General features: G+C 37.6%; 1 protein-coding gene across 3 annotated transcripts in view; it reads right to left on the bottom strand.

Moving 5' to 3' along the window:
* Nucleotides 1–509: 509 nt before the first annotated feature.
* YLPM1 (YLP motif containing 1) overlaps nucleotides 510–19,807 on the bottom strand; it is a 79,332-nt gene continuing 60,034 nt past the window's right edge. For 2 of the 3 annotated variants that reach the window (XM_025444157.3, XM_025444156.3), the window contains exons 18-21: nucleotides 19,195–19,246; nucleotides 14,039–14,169; nucleotides 1,252–1,435; nucleotides 510–927 (exon numbers count right to left, since the gene is read on the bottom strand). In XM_025444157.3, the coding sequence (XP_025299942.3) occupies nucleotides 1,289–1,435; nucleotides 14,039–14,169; nucleotides 19,195–19,246 (330 nt within the window). In that variant the 3' untranslated portion in view covers nucleotides 510–927; nucleotides 1,252–1,288. Of the gene's footprint in view, nucleotides 928–1,251; nucleotides 1,436–14,038; nucleotides 14,170–19,194; nucleotides 19,247–19,807 lie in introns of those variants that run through there. The other variant, XR_007412438.1, reaches the window with a different exon arrangement.

Below are 19,807 nucleotides of genomic sequence, written 5' to 3'. Positions count from 1 at the left end.
CTGCCAGAAGGCTGCACATCTCCGTACTCATCCTTCCCTGTCATCTTGATGAAAACATCAATGATTCAAGTTTAGCAATAAGGCAACAAGCTCCTGAGTTCTATGGAGTACATCAGTTCTGCCCACCAGGAATCAAAGCCAGATGAGGGAAAAATCAAATTATAACATAGCATGAAAGGAGAAAGTGAAAAGTGGGAGGAACAGCAAGAGGATCAAAAAAATAAGACAATAAAACACCATGCTACAGAACTGATGTGCTCCAGAGAACTGATGAATATTTGCAATTGTCTATACTAGTCTTCATGCTGCAAAGACAGAGAATGAAATCAGCTCTCAAACAAAGATCAGTGCACCTTCCTTGTGTTTACAATATGTGCTATGGAATCACTGAGCTACATAATATTCAATGGGAAAAAGGCTTTGGGATGTTCGGCTAGCATGTAATTAGAACACATCATATTAAAAAAGTAATAAAAAATAAAATTAAGAAAACAAGAGAAAGGGGCCCATGCTGTATAGCCCATGAATACTCATCGGCTTTATCATGAAAGTTTATTGTTTTTAATCCTAGTACAATCAGCTACCAGTTACATACAGTAAAAAACAAAAACAGCCACAAAGCAATGATGATAGAGATAGTCTGTGACATTGTACAGTGGAGGAAATATTTTCTGTTGGAATCCTCCAGCAGACCCCCACATGGTTTCAGCAGTTAAGCTATCACTCCCTCCCTCCCCAAAATAGTTAAAAAGAAAAATTAATGTCTTGCTTGGGTACAGCAAGATTCTAATACCTCTTGGGGACACTGGAGAACTTTAAAAAACTAAAGTGGTAGAAACAAAACAAAAACTGAAACGTGGAAGGCAAGGTGACACACAACGAAGCTCCATGAGGCTGTGGCTTCAGAATCACCTCAAAGCGAACCACCTGAAAGGAAAAGAAAAGGCTGTCAAGCCACGAAACAGCAGGCAGAAAGTTCAATAGACTTTAGTATCTCATCATTCTACTCCTTCTCAAATCGAAAGAATCCAAGCTTTTCTCAAGTCTTGTATAAAGTGAGCCAGGTTGCAGAAAACTGCTCCCTTTTCCAACACCCTCATTGTATATACTGGCAACTAGCACATACTTACTCTTCTAAGAACCAGAAAATACAAGAAGAGAAGCCTTTTTAGTAAAGCATGCTGTCTCCTTTATCTCAAACCCTTCAAAACAACCACACAGTAGGCTATTTACGTGACTGTGCAAACTTACCTTAGAGGAATTAATGACTCCGCTCAAAAACGAAGTCTCATATATATTTGGTTCGATTGAGGGCTTTTTCAGCCAGGTGACCACTTTCATCTGTGATCTTCTCCCAATCAGTCTGTCCGACCACAAAACCTATGGCCCTTTTCCTATCTGCATCCTTCTTTTCTTCCAGGTCTGCCCATCTCACCTAAAAAGAACACAGCATTAGGCTGGGCTTTAGGAAAAATAAATACATAAAGAGCTCTTCATTCTCTTGGTAGTCTAAGGGATATTTAAAACAAAGAGATAAAAACATTAGGAATTAACTGCAGAGAAGTGGAGAAAGCCATGTATCTTAAGTTCCAGAAAGAAAATTCTCTAGCCAGTCACCAAGTCCTAAACCCTTCCAACTCCTGAACAGTTCAGCTCTCAGCTCTCGGCTCAGTCCCCCATCTCTTCTGTCCCTCCTTTCTGGTTTACTGATCTTATTTTTCCTTTTGCCTAGTCTTCCTACCTTTTACATGCTCACTCCCTCCGATCCATTCTGCCAGTGATCCCCAAATACAGACAGTTGTGACTATCACCTGCTTTAAATCCTTCCCTCGCCTAAAGAATAAAATCCAAGCACACAGCTCCCTTTGGATCTGGCCTGTCTGCTCTCCAGTGGCATTTCTGGGCAGTGACTACAGCCTTTTATATAAGCAGTACAAAATTATTTCTAGCTCTCAGAGCACATTGGACCATTTCCCATCTCTGTAACCTGGCATATACTAGTCTCCTTCCTGAAATGTCTTTGCCCTAACCTTGTCCACCTGCCATGAGTTTAGTCATCAACCCTTGCTTTATCTTTCTTGTCTTTGCCAAATAATTAATTAATCATTGCTTCTTTAGAGCTACTTCTAGATCTTGAGGTTTACTTTTGAACTTTTACACTATATTGCTATGATCTATTACAGACTTATCTTCCCTAACAGACTATAAATACCCTAGATTAACAGACTTTCTTAGAAAATAGGAAGCAGGTATTACTATTTTCATTCATAAGATAAAGAGATGGACTCAACTGCTATCATTTACAGAAAGATTTATTTTTTTTTAAATATTTTATTTATTTATGACAGAGAGAGAGAGAGAGAGAGAGAGAGAGAGAGAGAGAGGCAGAGACACAGGCAGAGGGAGAAGCAGGCTCCATGCACCGGGAGCCCGATGTGGGATTTGATCCCGGGTCTCCAGGATCACGCCCTGGGCCAAAGGCAGGCGCCAAACCGCTGCGCCACCCAGGGATCCCCATTTACAGAAAGATTTAAACTACAAATACATAAACTGGATATTTCCCATTGGCAGGTATTCTGATAGTTTAAAAACGTAAGCAGATACATTTTGAATTTTAATAATATATCAAGTATAGATTCTTATATTAACAATTAAAAAACAAGCAGATAAATCAAATTCTGCAAAAGCTGAAATACTTAAGGAGAAACTATGAAACTGGGGACACAGCACCAAAGTCTGTAGAAACTGTATTTTTTAAAAAGATTGTTTAGTTGAGAGAGACAAAGAGAGTGAGAGTGTACAAGTGGGAGGGGCAGGAAAGGGAGAGAGAATTTCAAGCTGACTCCACACCAAGCATGGAGCCTGACATGGGGGGCTTGATCTCACGACCCTGACATCACAACCTGAGCTGAAACCAAGAGTTGGATGCTTAACTGACCGTGTCACCCAGAAGCCCCCAAGACTGTATATAAATTTAGCTTGTGATTTATTATCTGTTGCAAGGAAAGAAAACGAGAGCATGCATACTCCATGCTGTTCACACCAGACATAGAAATGCATTACTGCTCTTAGAGGTACACTGACCTTTCCTATTACCATTTACAGGACTGGTAATGAAATGACTAGGCTTCTCCAAATAGCAACCACTTGACCAAAGAGAAGATACATAGTAATGGCAGTGGGGAAAAATTGATAACACCCAATTCTTTTTATTTTTTTAAGATTTTATTTATTTATTCATGATACAGAAAGAGAGGCAGAGACATAGGCAGAGGAAGAAGCAGGCTCCTTGTGGGAACCTCGGAATCATGACCTGAGTTAAAGGTGGATGCTCAACCACTGAGCCACCTAGGTATCCCATACCCAACTCTTTTTATTTTTTTATTTATTTTATTTTATTTTATTTTATTATTATTTTTTTTTATTTATGATAGTCACAGAGAAAGAAAGAGAGAGAGGCAGAGACATAGGCAGAGGGAGAAGCAGGCTCCATGCACCGGGAGCCCGACGTGGGATTCGATCCTGGGTCTTCAGGATCGCATCCTGGGCCAAAGGCAGGCGCCAAACCGCTGCGCCACCCAGGGATCCCCCCAACTCTTTTTATTTTTTTTTTAAATTTTTTTTTAACTTTTATTTATTTATGATAGTCACAGAGAGAGAGAGAGAGAGAGGCAGAGACACAGGCAGAGGGAGAAGCAGGCTCCATGCACTGGGAGCCCGACGTGGGATTCGATCCCGGGTCTCCAGGATCGTGCCCCGGGCCAAAGGCAGGCGCCAAACCGCTGCACCACCCAGGGATCCCCCCCCAACTCTTTTTAAAGTAGATTTTTAGTGTGTAGAAAACCTAAATTTCCTTCATGGACTTTAGAAAAAAAAAAAAAGCCTAAATAATGTGAGCTTTTGTATACAGAGATCTCTGGTCTTTCTGCTATGTATTTATGCTGATTGTATTTATTTTGATAGATTCATCTACTCTCTCAATTTCCCTTGGGATCAAGGGGACACACTTTAGCAAAAGATGATTATGGTTAAGGAGGATGAAGGATGGAGAAATGGACAGACTGTGGTCACTGAAGAAAAAAACAGCACGTCCTTGGCACAGAGTTAAACACACTGGTCAATTTCACTTTGAATAAACTAAGAGCTAACTTTTAAGTCTGCAGCTTAAATTAAGTCTTTAAACTCAGATAAAATAAAGAACATAGGATTAGAAGAAAAATATGTAATTATGTTTTAAATAAGCAATATGTTTCAGCACAAATACAGTTTTATGTTGAAATTATTTTATTTATTTATTTTTAAAAGATTTTATTTATTTATTCATGAGAGACAGAGAGAGAGAGGCAAAGACATAGGCAGAGGAAGAAGCAGACTTCCTGAGGGGAGCCCGATGCATGACTTGATCTCAGGACTCTGGGATTACACCCTGGGCTGAAGGCCAGCTCAGCCACTGAGCCCACCCAGGCGCATTAGAAAAGGCCATCTGTCTTTCTTTTTAAATTTAAATTCAATTTGCCAACATATAGTGCTCATCCCATCAAGTGCCTGCCACCCAGTTACCCCATCCCCCCACTTTCCTCCCCTTCTGCCCTTTGTTTCCCAGAGTTAGGAGTCTCTTATGGTTGGTCTTCCTCTCTAATTTTTCCCCATTCAGTTTCCCTCCATTCCCTTATTGTCCCTTCAGCATGGAGTTTTAAAGGTCAGCAGGTTGGCTGGGAGAGACGTAAGAGAATTGCCCTGCTCTTGGAGAGAAGACAGGCAAATATAGAGCGTGGAAACAGCAATCTGAAGAATGCCTGTGGCATACAGTAGGGAAGTTATTTGCTCATCTTGGAGCACATCCCAGAGAGACAGCATTCACAGAAAGAGACCCCTCTAGGAACAAAGGACCTGGCCAATGCCACTTCCCTCACCTACCCCTCAGCATAACCACAGGACTACCTGTGGGAACCAGTGCAGCACCAACACTAACGACCTAACTTGCCTAAACCAAGACCTGCCCCCTGTGCTCTTGCGGAACTGCCTCTCCCACTCATACTTGCCTTAGCCTCAGTAAGGCAGGACTCCTCTCTCAGAAGACTGAAGCAAACACTTGCTCACGTTGCATCTCCCGATGTGGGAGTTTTATGGAGCCTCAGTTCTGGCAGTGGTGGCAAGAGGTCTCATTTCACAATCAGACCAGAGCACATCTATTTAAAACGCACCACATTCAGGCCAGGGACCAAACACTGCCCACAACTGGCAAAGAGCCTCTGCAGATAGCTGGCCTGAAGGATAAAATGGCCAGAACAAAAGAGCAAAGCCTACAGAGCATTCACTGGTCACACTTTCAGAAGCATGAGGCCCTGGGGAACAGGGGATACCATATGGCAGGGCACTACAGGACCTTTTTTTCATAAAGTCATTACCCTCAAGAATGAGAGATGTAGCCAACTTTCCTAACACAGAGAAAGAGGCAGAGACTCAGACAAAATGAGAAGTCAGAGAAATTTATTCCAAATGAAAGAACAAGAATATGGCCAGAAGAGATCTAAGCAAAACAGATATAAGTAACATGCCTGATAAAGAATTTAAAGCAATGATCATAAGGATACTAACTGGACTTGAGAAAAGAATAGAGGATATCAGTGAGACGTTAACAGAGAGAAGGAATAAAACAGCAGAGAGAAAGGGTACAATAAATGAAATGAGAAATATGCTTGAGGGAATGAACAGCAGGATGGAAGAAGCAGAATAAATTAGTGACCTAAGGAGACAGAGTAATGGAAAGTAATCAGACTGAACAAAAGAGAACAAAGAATTAAGCAAAATAAGCATAGCCTTAGGGAACTCAGTGACTCTATCAAATGTAATGACATTCTTATTATAGGAGTCCCAGAAGAAGAGAGATAATTTATTTGAAGAGTAGCAGCTGAAAACTTCCCTAACCTAGGGAAGGAAACAGATATCCAGATCCAGGAAGCACAAAGAACTCCCATCAAAATCAACAAAAGCAGATCCACACCAAGACATGTTGTAATTAAATTGGCAAAATATAGTAATAAAGAAAAAGTCTTAAAAGGAGCAAGACAAAAGAAGGCAGTAACTTACAAGGGAAAACTCAGAAGGCCAGCAGAAGATTTTTCAGCAGAAACTTTCCAAGCCTGAAGGTAGCACTACATGGGAAAACTCTGCAGTCAAGAATACACTATCCAGCAAGGCTATCATTCAGGGAAAAAAAGGACAAAGAGTTTTCCAAACAAACAAAAACAAGGGAATTCATTATCATTATACTAGCCCTGCAAGAAATATTAAAGGGGATTCTGAGTGTAAAGGAGAGACCAAAAGTGACAGTATAAAGGTAGAAGCATGAAAGCAATAAAAATGAGTACTTCTATAAAAAAAAATCAGTCAAGGAACTCACAAAAGGATGTAAAATAAGACAACATATATTTAAAATGTGGGGAGAAGAGGAAAAAAATGGGTTCAAACTTAAATGACCATCAATTTAATATAAACCACATGCAGAAGAGGTTATAAATAAACCTAATGGTAACTACATATCAAAACTATCAATAAATATGCAAAGAATGAAGAGGAAGAAGTCAACTGTATCACTAAAGAATTTTAGCAAATCATGGAAGAGAGAAAGACAAGAAAGGATCAGAGAAAAAAATCTCCAGAAACAGGGATCCCTGGGTGGCGCAGCGGTTTGGCGCCTGCCTTTGGCCCAGGGCGCGATCCTGGAGACCCAGGATCGAATCCCACATCAGGCTCCCGGTGCATGGAGCCTGCTTCTCCCTCTGCCTGTGTCTCTGCCTCTCTTTCTCTCTGTGTGACTATCATAAATAAATAAAAATTAAAAAAAAAAAAAAACAAAAAACTCCAGAAACAACCGCAAAACAAACAGTAAATAAACATTTATCAATAATTACTCTGAATGTAAATGTACTCAATGCTCCAATCAAAAAACATATGGTGATGGAATGGATAGAAAAAATGATGGGGCAGCCCAGGTAGCTCAGTGGTTTAGTGCTGCCTTTGGCCCAGGCTGTGGTCCTGGAGACCTGGGATCAAATCCCACGTTGGGCTTCCTGAATGGAGCCTGCTTCTCCCTCTGCCTGTGTCTTTGCCTCTCTCTCTCTCTCTCTCTCTCTCCCCCTCTGTGTGTGTCTCTCATGAATAAATATATAAAATATTTAAAAAAAGAAAAGAAAAAATGAGACCCATCTATATGCTGCCTACAAGACACTCAATTTAGACCTAAAGACACCTGCAGATTGAAAGTGGGGGATGGAGAAATATCTATCACACAAATGGATGTCAAAAGAAAGCCAGAGTAGCAAGACTTAAAATGGACAAAACAGACTTTGAAACAAAGACAGTAAAAAGAGACAAAGAAGGACATAATATAATAATAAGGGGACAATCCAACAAGAAGATGTAACAACTGTAAATATTTATGCTCCCAAAAGGGGAGCATCTAAATACAAAAAAACAGTTAATGACAAACCTAAAGATCAGAAGAGATCACATATTTAGTCCACAAAACAAGCCTCAACAAATTCAAGATCAAAGTTATACCATGCATTTTTTAAAAAGATTTTTATTTATTTATTCATGAGAGACACAGAGAGAGGCAGAGACAAAGGCAGAGGGAGGAGAAGCAGGCTCCATGCAGGAGCCCAACGTGGGACTCGATCTCAGAACTCCTGGGATGTCCTGAGCTGGAGGCAGATCCTCAACCACTGAACCACCCAGGTGTCCCTACCATGCACCTTTTTTGACCACAATGCTATGAAACTAAAAGTCAACCACAAGAAAAAAATCTGGAAAGAGCACAAATATATGGAAGTTAAATAACATGCTACTAAACAATGAATGGGTCAACCAGAAAATAAAAGAAAAAAATTTAAAATGTACAGGGAAACAAATGAAAATGAAAATATAACAGTCCAAAACCTCTGGGATACAGCAAAAAATGGTTCTAAGAAGGAAGTATATAGCAATACAGGCCTACTTGAAGAAACAAGAAAAATCTCAAAAAAAACCCCTAACCTGACACCTAAAGGAGCTAGGAAAAAAACAAAAACAACAACAACAAAAAAAATCTAAAGCTAGAAGAAGAAAGGAAATAATAAAGATTAGAGTAGAAATAAATGATATAGAAACTAAAAAAACAATAGAACAAGACCAATGAAACCAGGAGCTGGTTCAATATCAATATCAATAAAATTGATAAAACTCTAACCAGACTTACCAAGAAAAAACAAGAATGGATTCAAATAAATAAAATCACAAACGAGAGAGGAGAAATAACAACCAACACCACAGAAATACAATTTCAAGCGAATATTATGAAAAACTATATGCCAACAAATTAGACAACCTAGAAGAAGTGGATAAATTCTTAGATAATATAAACTACCAAAACTGAAACCGGAAGAAGTAGAAAATTTGAACAGACGGATAATTCCAAAGAAATGGAATCAGTAATCAAAAAGCTTCCAATGAACAAAAGTCCATGACCAGATAGCTTAATAGATGGATTCTACCAAACTATTTAAACAATAGTTAGTAGCTATTTTCGAACTATTCTAAAAAATAGAAAAAGAAAACTTACAAATTCATTCTATGAGGCAGCATTATTCTGATAACAAAACTAGAGAAAGACACCACTAAAAAGGAGAACTAAATAAATAAATAAATAAAAAGGAGAACTACAGGCCAAGATTCCTGATGAACACAGATGCAAAAATTCTCAATAAAATACTAGCAAACTGAATCTAACAACACATTAAAAAAATCATTCACCATGATCAAGTGGGATTTATACCTGGGTTGCCAGGGTTGGTTCAGTATTTGAAAATCAATCAATGTCACATCAATAAGAAAAAGGATAAGATACATATGATCATTTCAATAGGTGCTGAAAAAGCATTTCACAAAGTACAACACCCATTTATGAAAACAACCTTCAACAAAGTAGCTTTAGAGGTAACATACCTCAACATAATAAAGGCTATATATGAAAAACCCACAGCCAGTATCATCCTTAATGGGAAAAAATGGAGAGCTTTTTTTTCCTAAGGTCAGAAACAAGACAAGGGTATTCACTCTCACTTTTATTCAACATAATATTGAAGTCCTAGCCACAGCAATCAGACAACAAAAATAAATAAAGAGCATCTAAATCAGTAAGCAAGCAGTAAAACTTTCTCTTTTTGCAGACAACATGATACTACATAAAGAAAACCTGAAAGACTCCACCAAAAAAACCTGCTAAACGATTTTAGTAAAGTCACAGGATACAAAATCAATGTGCAGAAATCTGTTACATTTCTATACACCAAAAATGAAGCTGCGGAAAAATAAATTAAGAAAGCAATTCCATTTACAACTGCACCCAAAATGATGATACCTAGGAATAAACCTAACCAAAGAAGTAAAAGACTTGTACTCTGAAAACTGTAACTGGTAAAAGAAACTGAAGATGACAAAAAGAAATGGGAAAACATTCCATTCTCATGGGTTGAAAGAACAGATCTTGTTAAAATGTCTATACTACCCAATCTATACATTTAATGCAATCTCTATCAAAATGTCAACAGAATTTTTCACAGAATTAGAACAACATTCTAAAATTTGTATGGAACCACAAAAGATCCCAAATAGCCAAAGCAATCCTGAAAAGGCAAAGCAAAGCTGGAGGCATCATAATTCCAGACTTCAAGTTACATTAAAGCTGCAGTAATCAAAACACTACAGTACTAACACAAAAATAAACACACAGATCAATGGGACAGAATAGAAAACCCAGAAATGAACCCACAATTATATGGTCAATTAATCTTCGACAAAGTAGGAAAGAATATCTAAGGGGAAAAAGACAGTCTCTTCAACAAATGGTGTTGGGAAAAATGGACAGCAGTAAAAGAAACTAAATCATATTTCATAAACAAAAATAAATTCAAAATGGGTTAAAGATCTAAATGTGAGGGACACTTGGGTGGCTCAGCGGTTGAGTATCTGCCTTCACCTCAGGGCAAGATCCCAGGGTCCTGGGATAGAGTCCCACACATCAGGCTCCCTGCAGGGAGCCTGCTTTTGCAGGCATCCTGCTTCTCCCTCTCCCTATGTCTCCACCTCTCCTTGTGTCTCTCATGGATAAATAAATAAATAAAATCTTAAAAAAAAAAAAAAAGATCTAAATGTGAGACCTGAAACCATAAAAATCCTAGAGGAAAACACAGGTACTAACTTCTATGACATAGGCTGTAGCAACCTCTTGCTATGCTTACTGAGGCAAGGGAAACAGAAGCAAAAATAAACTATTGGAATTACACTAAAATAAAAAGTTTCTGCACAGCAAAGGAAACAATCAACAAAACTAAAAGACAACCTATGAAATGGGAGAAGATATTTGCAAGTGACATATCCAGTAAAGGGTTAATATCCAAAATATATAAAGAATTTATAAAACTCAACGCCCAAAAAACAAATAATCCAATTAAAACATGGGCAGAACTTACGAACAGACATTTCTCCAAAGATGTAGAGATGGCTAAAAGACACATGAAAAGATGCTCATCATCACTTATCATCAGGGAAATGCAAATCAAAACTATAATTAGATATCACCTCATACCTGTCAGAATGGCTAAAATCAACAGCACAAGAAACAGCAGGTGTTGGCAAGGAGCTGGAGTAAAAGGAACACTCGTACAGTGTTGGTGGGCATGCAAACTGGTGCAACCACTGTGAAAAACAGTATGGTGGTTCCTCAAAAAAGTTAAAAATAGAACTACCCTACAATCCAGCAGTCACACTACTGGGTAATTACCCAGAGAACACAAAAATACTAATTCAAAGGGATACAAGCACTCCTATATTTATAACAGCATTATTTATAATAATCAGATTATGGAAGCAGCCTAAGTGTCCAACGATTAAGTGGACACTTAATCGTTGAGTGGATAAAGATGTGGGAGTGTATGTACGTAAATGTGTATATGTGTGTATTATATAAAATGTGAAGTAAGTCAGTTGGAGAAAGACAAATATCATATACTTTTATTCATATGTGGAATTGAAGAAACAAATGATCAAAAGGGAAAAAAAGAGACAAATCAAGAAATAGACTCTTAGAGTGCCTGGGTGGCTCAGTCAGTTGGATACATGACTCTTGGTTTTGGCTCAGATCATGATCTCATGGGTCTTGAGATCGAGCTCTGTGTCGGGCTCTGCGCTTAGCAGAGTCTGCTTGAGATTTTCTCCCTCCTCTTCTGCCCCTCCCCCTGCTCATGCTCTCTCTTTCTCAAATAAATAAATAAATAAAATCTTAAAAAAAAAGATTCTTTTTTTTAAAAAAGATTTTATTTATTTATTCATGAGAGACAGAGAGAGAGAGAGAGAGGCAGAGACACAGGCAGAGGGAGAAGCAGGCTCCATGCAGTGACTTGATCCCGGGTCTCCAGGATCATGCCCTGGGCTGAAGGCAGTGCTAAACCGCTGAGCCACCCAGGCTGCCCAAGAAACAGATTCTTAAGTATTAAGGACAAAGTGATGGTCACCAGAGGGGAGGTGGGGGAACAGGATGGGAGAAATAGGCAACGGGGAGGATTAAGGAGTGCACTTCTCATGATGAGCACCTGGTGTATGAAGTACTGAATCACTATATTGGACACCTAAAACTAATATAACACTGTATGTTAACTAACTGTAATTAAAATAAAAACTTAAAAAAGAACTACGATGTACACAGCTTAATTTTTGTCTACCCAGCTTACAAAGTAAATTACAAGGGATCACATACTCTGTAGATTAATAGGTATTCAACTAAAAATAAACCAGAGAAAATGTTTTTCATTTGAGATTATTCGTTGTTACTGAACTACACCAAATTATTATTCCCTAGGAAGAGCTATTTCTATTTTTTATTGCCCCAACCTTAAAACTGGAATAGGAAGAATCGACACAAGTAGTATCTGAGTGGAGCTAGGCACTAATCTAGAAGGCCCCTAATCTCCCTTTGCCCTCCTCTCAAGCTACATGGACAAGGGTGGGTCTAGGGACTATGTGAAGTATTTAAAAGAGCTTTGAAAACTGGGATTCTTCATAATGTTATCCAATGTAATGAAGTGTTACTGGCAATTTTACCCTCTTACAATAAATACTCTTAATATTAAAAGTACTGAAGAAACTCATAATAAGGAAATGATGTGTAAAGATAAATGATACAGAGCCTCATCTTAATTAAGGAAATGCAAACTGAGATACCATTTTTGTTTTACCAGATTGTCAAAAGGTTAAAAGTTTGGTAATAGCACCTTTAGTGCAAGTGTGGAAAAACAGGCATTTAGTTACATGTGGCTGTATAAACAGCTGTAACCTTTTGGGTAAAAAGCTCACAGTATTTGTCAAAATGATAAATCATATTCTATAAGATTGCAGCTTTTATGTTAACTATTTAACCAAGGCATATGCTTTCAAAATGATGCCAAGAACATATGCACCATGACTTTCGCCCTAGTATTTATATTAATAACGCAGAGAAGACAGCCTAAGTATTCACCAGTAAGGGACTAGATAAATAACTGTACAACCAATGGCATATTAGGCAGTTATTTAAAAAGACTGGTACGTCTGTATATACTTATACAGAAAGACCAAGACAAATTAGCTAGAAAAGGCTTATCCAGATCATATATAATATGACCCTTTTTTTTTTTTTTTTTGCTTCATTATCTTGTTTTAAAGGATACACAAAGATCACTTTTCCTGATTTTGATGTCTATGTGGAAGGGCTATACAACGTTCTGGTTATATTTCTCTGTTCCTTTTCACAGCAAAACTTCATCAAAAAGTTGTCTCCATCTGCTGTTCTATATTTCATTTCTTATTACTTTGTTTGCTCCCAACTGGCTTGTGCCCTTCAACTCTAAAACTCAACTGATTATTGATCAATCACCAATGATCTCCAAGTTGCCAAATCTAATCTAATAGCCATTTCTCTGCTCCCAATTTACTTGCATTCTCTGTATCATTTAACAATTGACTACTCTTTACTTCTTGAAACATTTACCTCTACCTGAATTTCTAAATTTTGGAGTCTTGCGTCTTAGTATCATTTCTAATGTAAATGGTCCCTCACTGACCTTCTCATTGTTTAGTCTCAAACTAGACTCCTCCAATTTTTTCTGAGTCAGTAAATGGCACCACACATGTGGAGTGCTTATGGCCAAAACCCTGAAGATTCATTTTTGATTCATTCCATCCACTCCTGGACCCTCTAAATCTAATCCACTAAAAAGTCCCACAGATTCCTGGGGCACCTGGGTGGCTCAGTCAGTTAAGTGTCCCACTCTTGATTTCGGCTCATGTTATGATCTCAGGGTAGTGAGATTGAGCCCTGAGTCGGGCTCTGTGCTCAGCAGGGAGTCTGCTTGAGATCTCTCTTTGCCCCTCCTCCTGCCCTGTGCTTACTCTCTCTCTCACATAAATAAATACATCTTAAAAAAAAAAAAAAAGACATTCCATAGATTCTCTTCAATACTCTACTTTGCACCTGGCTATTCTGCCCCATGATGAAACAGTACAAGTGGCAACTTAAAACTCCGTTCAGGTTGACAGCATGCTAGCCATGATATTCTTTTTTTTTTTTTTTTTTTAAGATTTTATTTATTTATTCATGAGAGACAGAGAGAGAGAGAAGCAGAGACACAGGCAGAGGGAGAAGCAGGCTCCATGCAGGGAGCCTGATGTGGGACTTGATCCTGGGTCTCCAGGATCATGCCCTGCGCAGAAGGCAGGCGCTAAACCGCTGAGCCACCCAGGGATTCCCTAGCCATGAGATTCTGTTCTCCATTTTTTAAATTATCTATACATTTTAATCTGATAATTTATATGGTCTGACTCCTTTTTTGATTTGTAATATGATACAGTATAAACTAAATCACTCTAAAAATACCATTCATGTTCTTATCTGCCTATAACTTTCTAAAACCAGATGGCTAAAGAAGCCCTTTATCTACTGGCAATTACTGACAAAGTCTCTTACCCTCTTCTTCCCAGGTTCAGAGGCACGAGTGTCATAATCATCAGGGAGCTGTAGGTAATCTTCCATTCTGCTGGCAATTGCCTCCCAGTCACGTTTCCTTTTAGTACCAGTTCTCAAGCCATCCAACTTGTCTGAGGGACAAACACAGAGCCGCAGCATTAAGGAAGAGTGTGAGTTTGCACACAACACACAAACAAAGGAAAAGAAGTCTGGAACACTGTCAGAGGGCACATCCACATTTTTGAGAGCAGCATCACTTGCAGATCGAAACTATCTTCTTGGTTGAGATAGTATCAAGTTCTGTGCAATTTCCATTGTTTATTTGGTGTTCATACTGGCAGGCATTACATTACAATGTTGGTTTAAGGCACAAATACAGGCAGAGCAAGAAAAGTCACTTGTCTCCTGGCCTCCCACCCCCAAATCACACTTCAGCTCTCATGTTCTGAAGGAAAATGCGAAGACGGGTTTTTCTAAAAACTACTTCTTCCACTCTTTTTCTTTAACACAATATTAACATCACCCATTTGATTTGCAATCATGTGTGATACTGTGTCATATGAAAGGTAGGCAGTACCAACAACTTAATGAACCAAGCTAATATTTAAAAAGGTTTTACATTAACAGTTCCTTGGGATTTTGACCACTGTGTGAGGATTCGCCATAAGTTAAGGTTTCTGAGTAAACCGTACAAATCACCACATTCTTTGGTTATACTACGAAGTTCTACTGACCATTCTGAGGCTAAAAGCTAGCCAGTGAAAGTGACCAGACCTAAATTTTCTTTCTGAATCCTCAATCTGAGAGGGCTAGGCTTTCCAAGGGCCCCAAATCGTAACCAATTAAATGAACAGAGATTGCAGATTCAGAAATTATAAGACATGAGTTTAGGTGTCTTCAAGAACACATGATGAAAATGTGCAGTCATTTTTATTGGTCGTTAATACTGATTTTTAATTCTCTATTTTTATTCTCATGTGAAATATGAGTTACACTGAAGCACTAAATTATTGAATCATCTGTGATTATATACACACACTTATTAAGCAAGTCAATAAAAGAAAAGCTAAAAATGTCAGAAATACACAACAACCACACTTCATTAAACTCCATAAAGGGTGCAGAGTGCATATAATAAAAATCTGTTAGGCACCAAGTTGGAGAGAAATTGATATGAAAAGAAAAGTACAATGGAAGCAGTGGCAGGAGAGAGGGTGAGTTTATGCTTCAAATGTAAAAGATTCACACACAGCTAACTGTACCACACCAAACAGGCTTAAAAAAAACCAGTAAGATTTCGCATACTTGGCAAAATTTTTATTTCCTAAAACCCTCCCCCATAAAAGCAATAGTATTGAAAAATCTGCAAGGCACACTACAACACTTTACAAAACTCAATAAATTTTTATCATATCACTTTGGAAAAATTTTTAACATGGAAGAGTTCAATAGAAACAGTTGCCTAATCTCTGTAAACCACATGCTGTACCAAATGGCTTTATCTTTGTGTGTATGACAGGCCGTATTATACAGATTCTTAAAGAAGTGATCCCTTGATTGCATAGGGACACAGATGATGGTATTAGAAAACCAATGAAGTCCCACAAACAATAAAACTGTTCTAGTTCAACAGTATACAGTATTACTAGAAGAGTAGGAAGCTCTAACACACTTATTAAATAAACCTCAAGGGATTTCCAAACTTAAGATCAACTTTGACATTAACATACTTCAAAGGAAAAAAATTCATATCTGAACTCCAAGAATAGAGCATAGCCAAGGCAGCAATGCAGAAGGGCAAGTATGAAAACTGCAAGAACTTTTCCTCAAACACTGGGTATGTGACAGGAGTCCCATATTTGCAACATGGAAGATCAGAAGAACATGTACTTCTAGTCTGAACACCCTTGTTTGTAATGTTTAATTTGAAATTTCATTGTACACAGCATGTTTAAAGCTTCCTTCTTGGGGCTGAAGAAAGGTTCATACCTCTTCCACATGGCATCCTGGAAACCCAAACACACAGATGTATGGCATAAGGTGAGGGAAGAGGAATCTGGGGTGTTAATTACAGAAGGCGGCTGGTATTCCATACACCCACACTAATGATTTTCAGAGGTTTGAATTTCAAAAGATGAGGTTTTAAGATGAAGATGAAGGTTTAAATATCCAACTTGGCAGGTCACAGAATTTCCCACATCTTCAGAACAGTAAATATTATTATAGCACAACAGAAAATTTTTGTAGATACATCTATGCATTTTCTAAACATAAATGGTGTTTCTGAAAATCTGTTCATGGTAAACATATAAGGGTTACGTGCCTATATGAATAATAACTTCATTCCAACTGTGAAGAGATGAAATTGCCTGACATGTAGAAGGCCAATATACAATAACCAATAATCAGAGACGAATGACAGATGAGAAAAGCAAAGTACTTGGTATGGAGAAATCTAAATTAGGATAGCAGTCTCAAACCTTCTTTTGGTTTCTCAAATTGTGAGAATTTCTCACGATTTGAGAAACCAAAATCGTATCATCAGAATTTAAGTAGCTTCAATACTGAAACCCAGCGTCTGATGTGGCATGTAACACCTACCCTAGTATTAGGGTGCCTGTGTCCCAGCTGAAAAGGAGCCAGTCAGGGGCAACTGAAATGGGCCACAGGCAGTCTTTAACAACTCCACAGCACCCATGCCAGATGTATTTCAGGCCAGTTTTCAATCTCTCTAAAATTACACCACTTCCAATTTAACACTCAAACATTGGCTGAAGTGCATACTGTACTTAATGAACATAGATCAAGAATCTGCAATGGGATTTAACCAGCTGCATGAAAGGTAAATAGTACTTTCTCACTGGCAGACTCATTTGTGAATCAAAATTCCCCAGGTACACATTTAGCTCTTCTGGCTCAATGTGTGACTTAGATGAAGCTTAGTATGTTTTCATCTAGCATAATCGTGTTTCCAAAAGTAATTTAAGAATGTTGGTAAAGTACTAGAAAAATTAATTGTATTTGGTAATCAAATCTATTGAATTTGTTATCATAAGGAAAGCACCATAGACTAATTCTCAGATGAAGGGCCTTATGTTTTAGGGAAGAATCTTCTTCTCATTTGGCTCCACGGACCAATCTCAAAGAAGCAAGCACTTTCAAGAATGCTCACACTCAATTTGCCTTCCTCCACAAATAGATTAGCTCTCAAGATAACACAGTGGTGCAAGATGTCCGTCATTAAATGAAACATCACTGTCACGTATTAAAACAACAGCAGCAGTGGCAAACATGGTGGGGTTTATTTTCTAGGTTCATTACTAGACCTTCAGTGCCTTTAACTGAAATGGTTTATTTACCAAATCCATTTCTGGAATTAATTGCCTAACGCTTTAAGATGGATTGCATTTGTATAAAATGTGTTTTCTGAGAAGCAAATGGTAGACAGGACAAAATTATTTTCAGGAATCAGTACCAAGTTTAATAACATATTTTCTTGAATATTCATCACAGCTAAATTTCCTTTCTCTTTTGAAATTAGAAAGAAAAATAGAAATTGGACTGGCTCAAGTTTAAAAATTATTATTGTAGATCACATATTACACGATACCTATGAACATTACATGCTTAGCTAAAATACCGATCATTTTTATAATCCTCTTGATCTGTATTTATGATCTCTTTTTGCCCAAAAAGATAATTGCTATTTTGAGAACCAGAAGAGGGAAATGATCTTACAGTCTTACAGGTTATTCTCAAGGTACAGTGCAGAGCTTCAAACAGACTTAATCTAATATCAAAATAAGCAGATCTAAAGCATTATTATTTAAAAAGTAATTTGTGATTATTATTTTCCTACGTATTTAATGGCATTGAAACGTTTATAAATGCTTTAAAAGTTTAGAGGAAGAGATCATTGACTAAGATTTCCCAAAGAGAGAAGACCAGTTTAAGAATATGTCAGTAACCACATACAATTTTCACATGTCATACACTAGGAAAAAACCCTAGACTTTATATCAAAGCACCTATCCCTATTAATAATACAGTAATACTAAAGTTTATGGAACTACTTTACATAGGACCTAGTGGACATCAATTGCTAACATGATCAGTTGGGCAAAATAAAAGGCAGAACTTATGCAACTTATGTAAAATGTACTCCTCTTACATCAGAAACACAAAGGATCCCAAACAGTGAAGCAGCTAAATGACTCAGATGTGTTCTATAAACTTAAGATATTTAGATGGTTACTTCAGTCTTGGAGTAACAGTACGATACCAGGAAAAGAAACGCAGAGACTGACAGTTAAATTTCATACATTAGTAAGGTCAATTTTCCAGGAAGTCCTTATCTCATTTTCTTAGATTATTTATTAATACATCTTAATGTGATAAATGATTTTTTAAGCGAGGTGAAAAAAAGTTTTGCAATTATTACCATTAAATATTGGAAGAAAATCACTGGATATATATGATTTTCTGCTTGACAGACAACCTCACCATTAGGCAACTCCAACTTTTGGGTTAGATAGTAATTTTAACCAGTTTACCTTGTAATCAACCTGCCACTAAAAATAAACCTAAGGAAAGAATCTTACAAAGCAGGCTCCTTAAAAACCTCAATTACATATCTACCTCCCCCAATCCAGAAACTCTTATTTATTATATAAGAAAAATAACTGCCTTTCAATGAATGTTTGAATGTTTAAACTTCAATATTTATTATTATTACTACTCTTGTTACCCAAAATATTCATAATCAGGTTCAACTTTGGACTGCCATTAAATATTCTTTTTTTTTTTTGCCATTAAATATTCTTTTAAAAAAGAAATCTCATCATCTCTAACATTTCTGATTAATATAACAATGGATTTTAGAAGTGACAGTATTTTATTGCTAAATTCATCATACTTCTGCTTACTCTAAAATTTTTTGAAGTGGTGGTAAAGGCAATTCTTCTAAATACCCTTCTTTCACCCTGTCACAAGATGTAACTAGTTAAACTGAAAGCTTGCTAAGGATGTATTAAGGTAGGCCAAAAATCTTGGTTTAAAGCAGAAATTTGGGGAAGTTTGTTCTTCTTAAAGCAGAAAGATCTATGACCATTACCATCAGGTATCACATATAAAAACAGGAAAAAGGAGATACCCACCTAGCTTGGCCTCAGATGTGTCCATCTCCCATTTGCTTTTCGGAATGTAACCCTAAATCGCACACAGAGAGAAGCTCGAAGGGTTAGAAAGAGACACATACATGCATATCACTGTTGAACTGGAAAAGCATTAAAACTGGGAACGGATTCAGTTTCCACTCACTAGTTATATATATATCCTTAGGGAAAACACAGTCTCATTACCTCTGAAGAAACTGAATTACCCAATTCACCAACTTCACTGCCCAGATTTCAGAGTAGTCACTTCAAAACACTATTGTGAAGGCGCTTTGAGGCAGCTACAGTTCAGGACACACAGTTGTAGTCCGAACAACAGCTGGATAGGAAATATGGTGAGGATGTACGGTGGTTACTGTGCTAGTATTAATATCATTCAGAGTAGCAGAGTAGTTATTTGTAATAACTAGCTAGCTTGTTTTCTAAGTACAACTTCGATTCTCAAGTGATAGTAGACAAAGAGTGTTCTTCAAGACAGTTACTTTATATTGCAGCGTAATTTTAAGTACTCAAAAGAAAGAAGAAAACATGGTATTGCTGAACACAACTATGAAGTTCCAACTTATTTAAAAATGACTCAACCCATTTACCGGTT

Source organism: Canis lupus, chromosome 8 (assembly GCF_003254725.2).
Source record: "Canis lupus dingo isolate Sandy chromosome 8, ASM325472v2, whole genome shotgun sequence".
NCBI classification, from domain to species: Eukaryota; Metazoa; Chordata; class Mammalia; order Carnivora; family Canidae; genus Canis; species Canis lupus.
The sequence above is the reverse complement of the archived record's forward strand: the minus strand, read 5'-3'. Positions and strand labels throughout refer to the sequence as shown.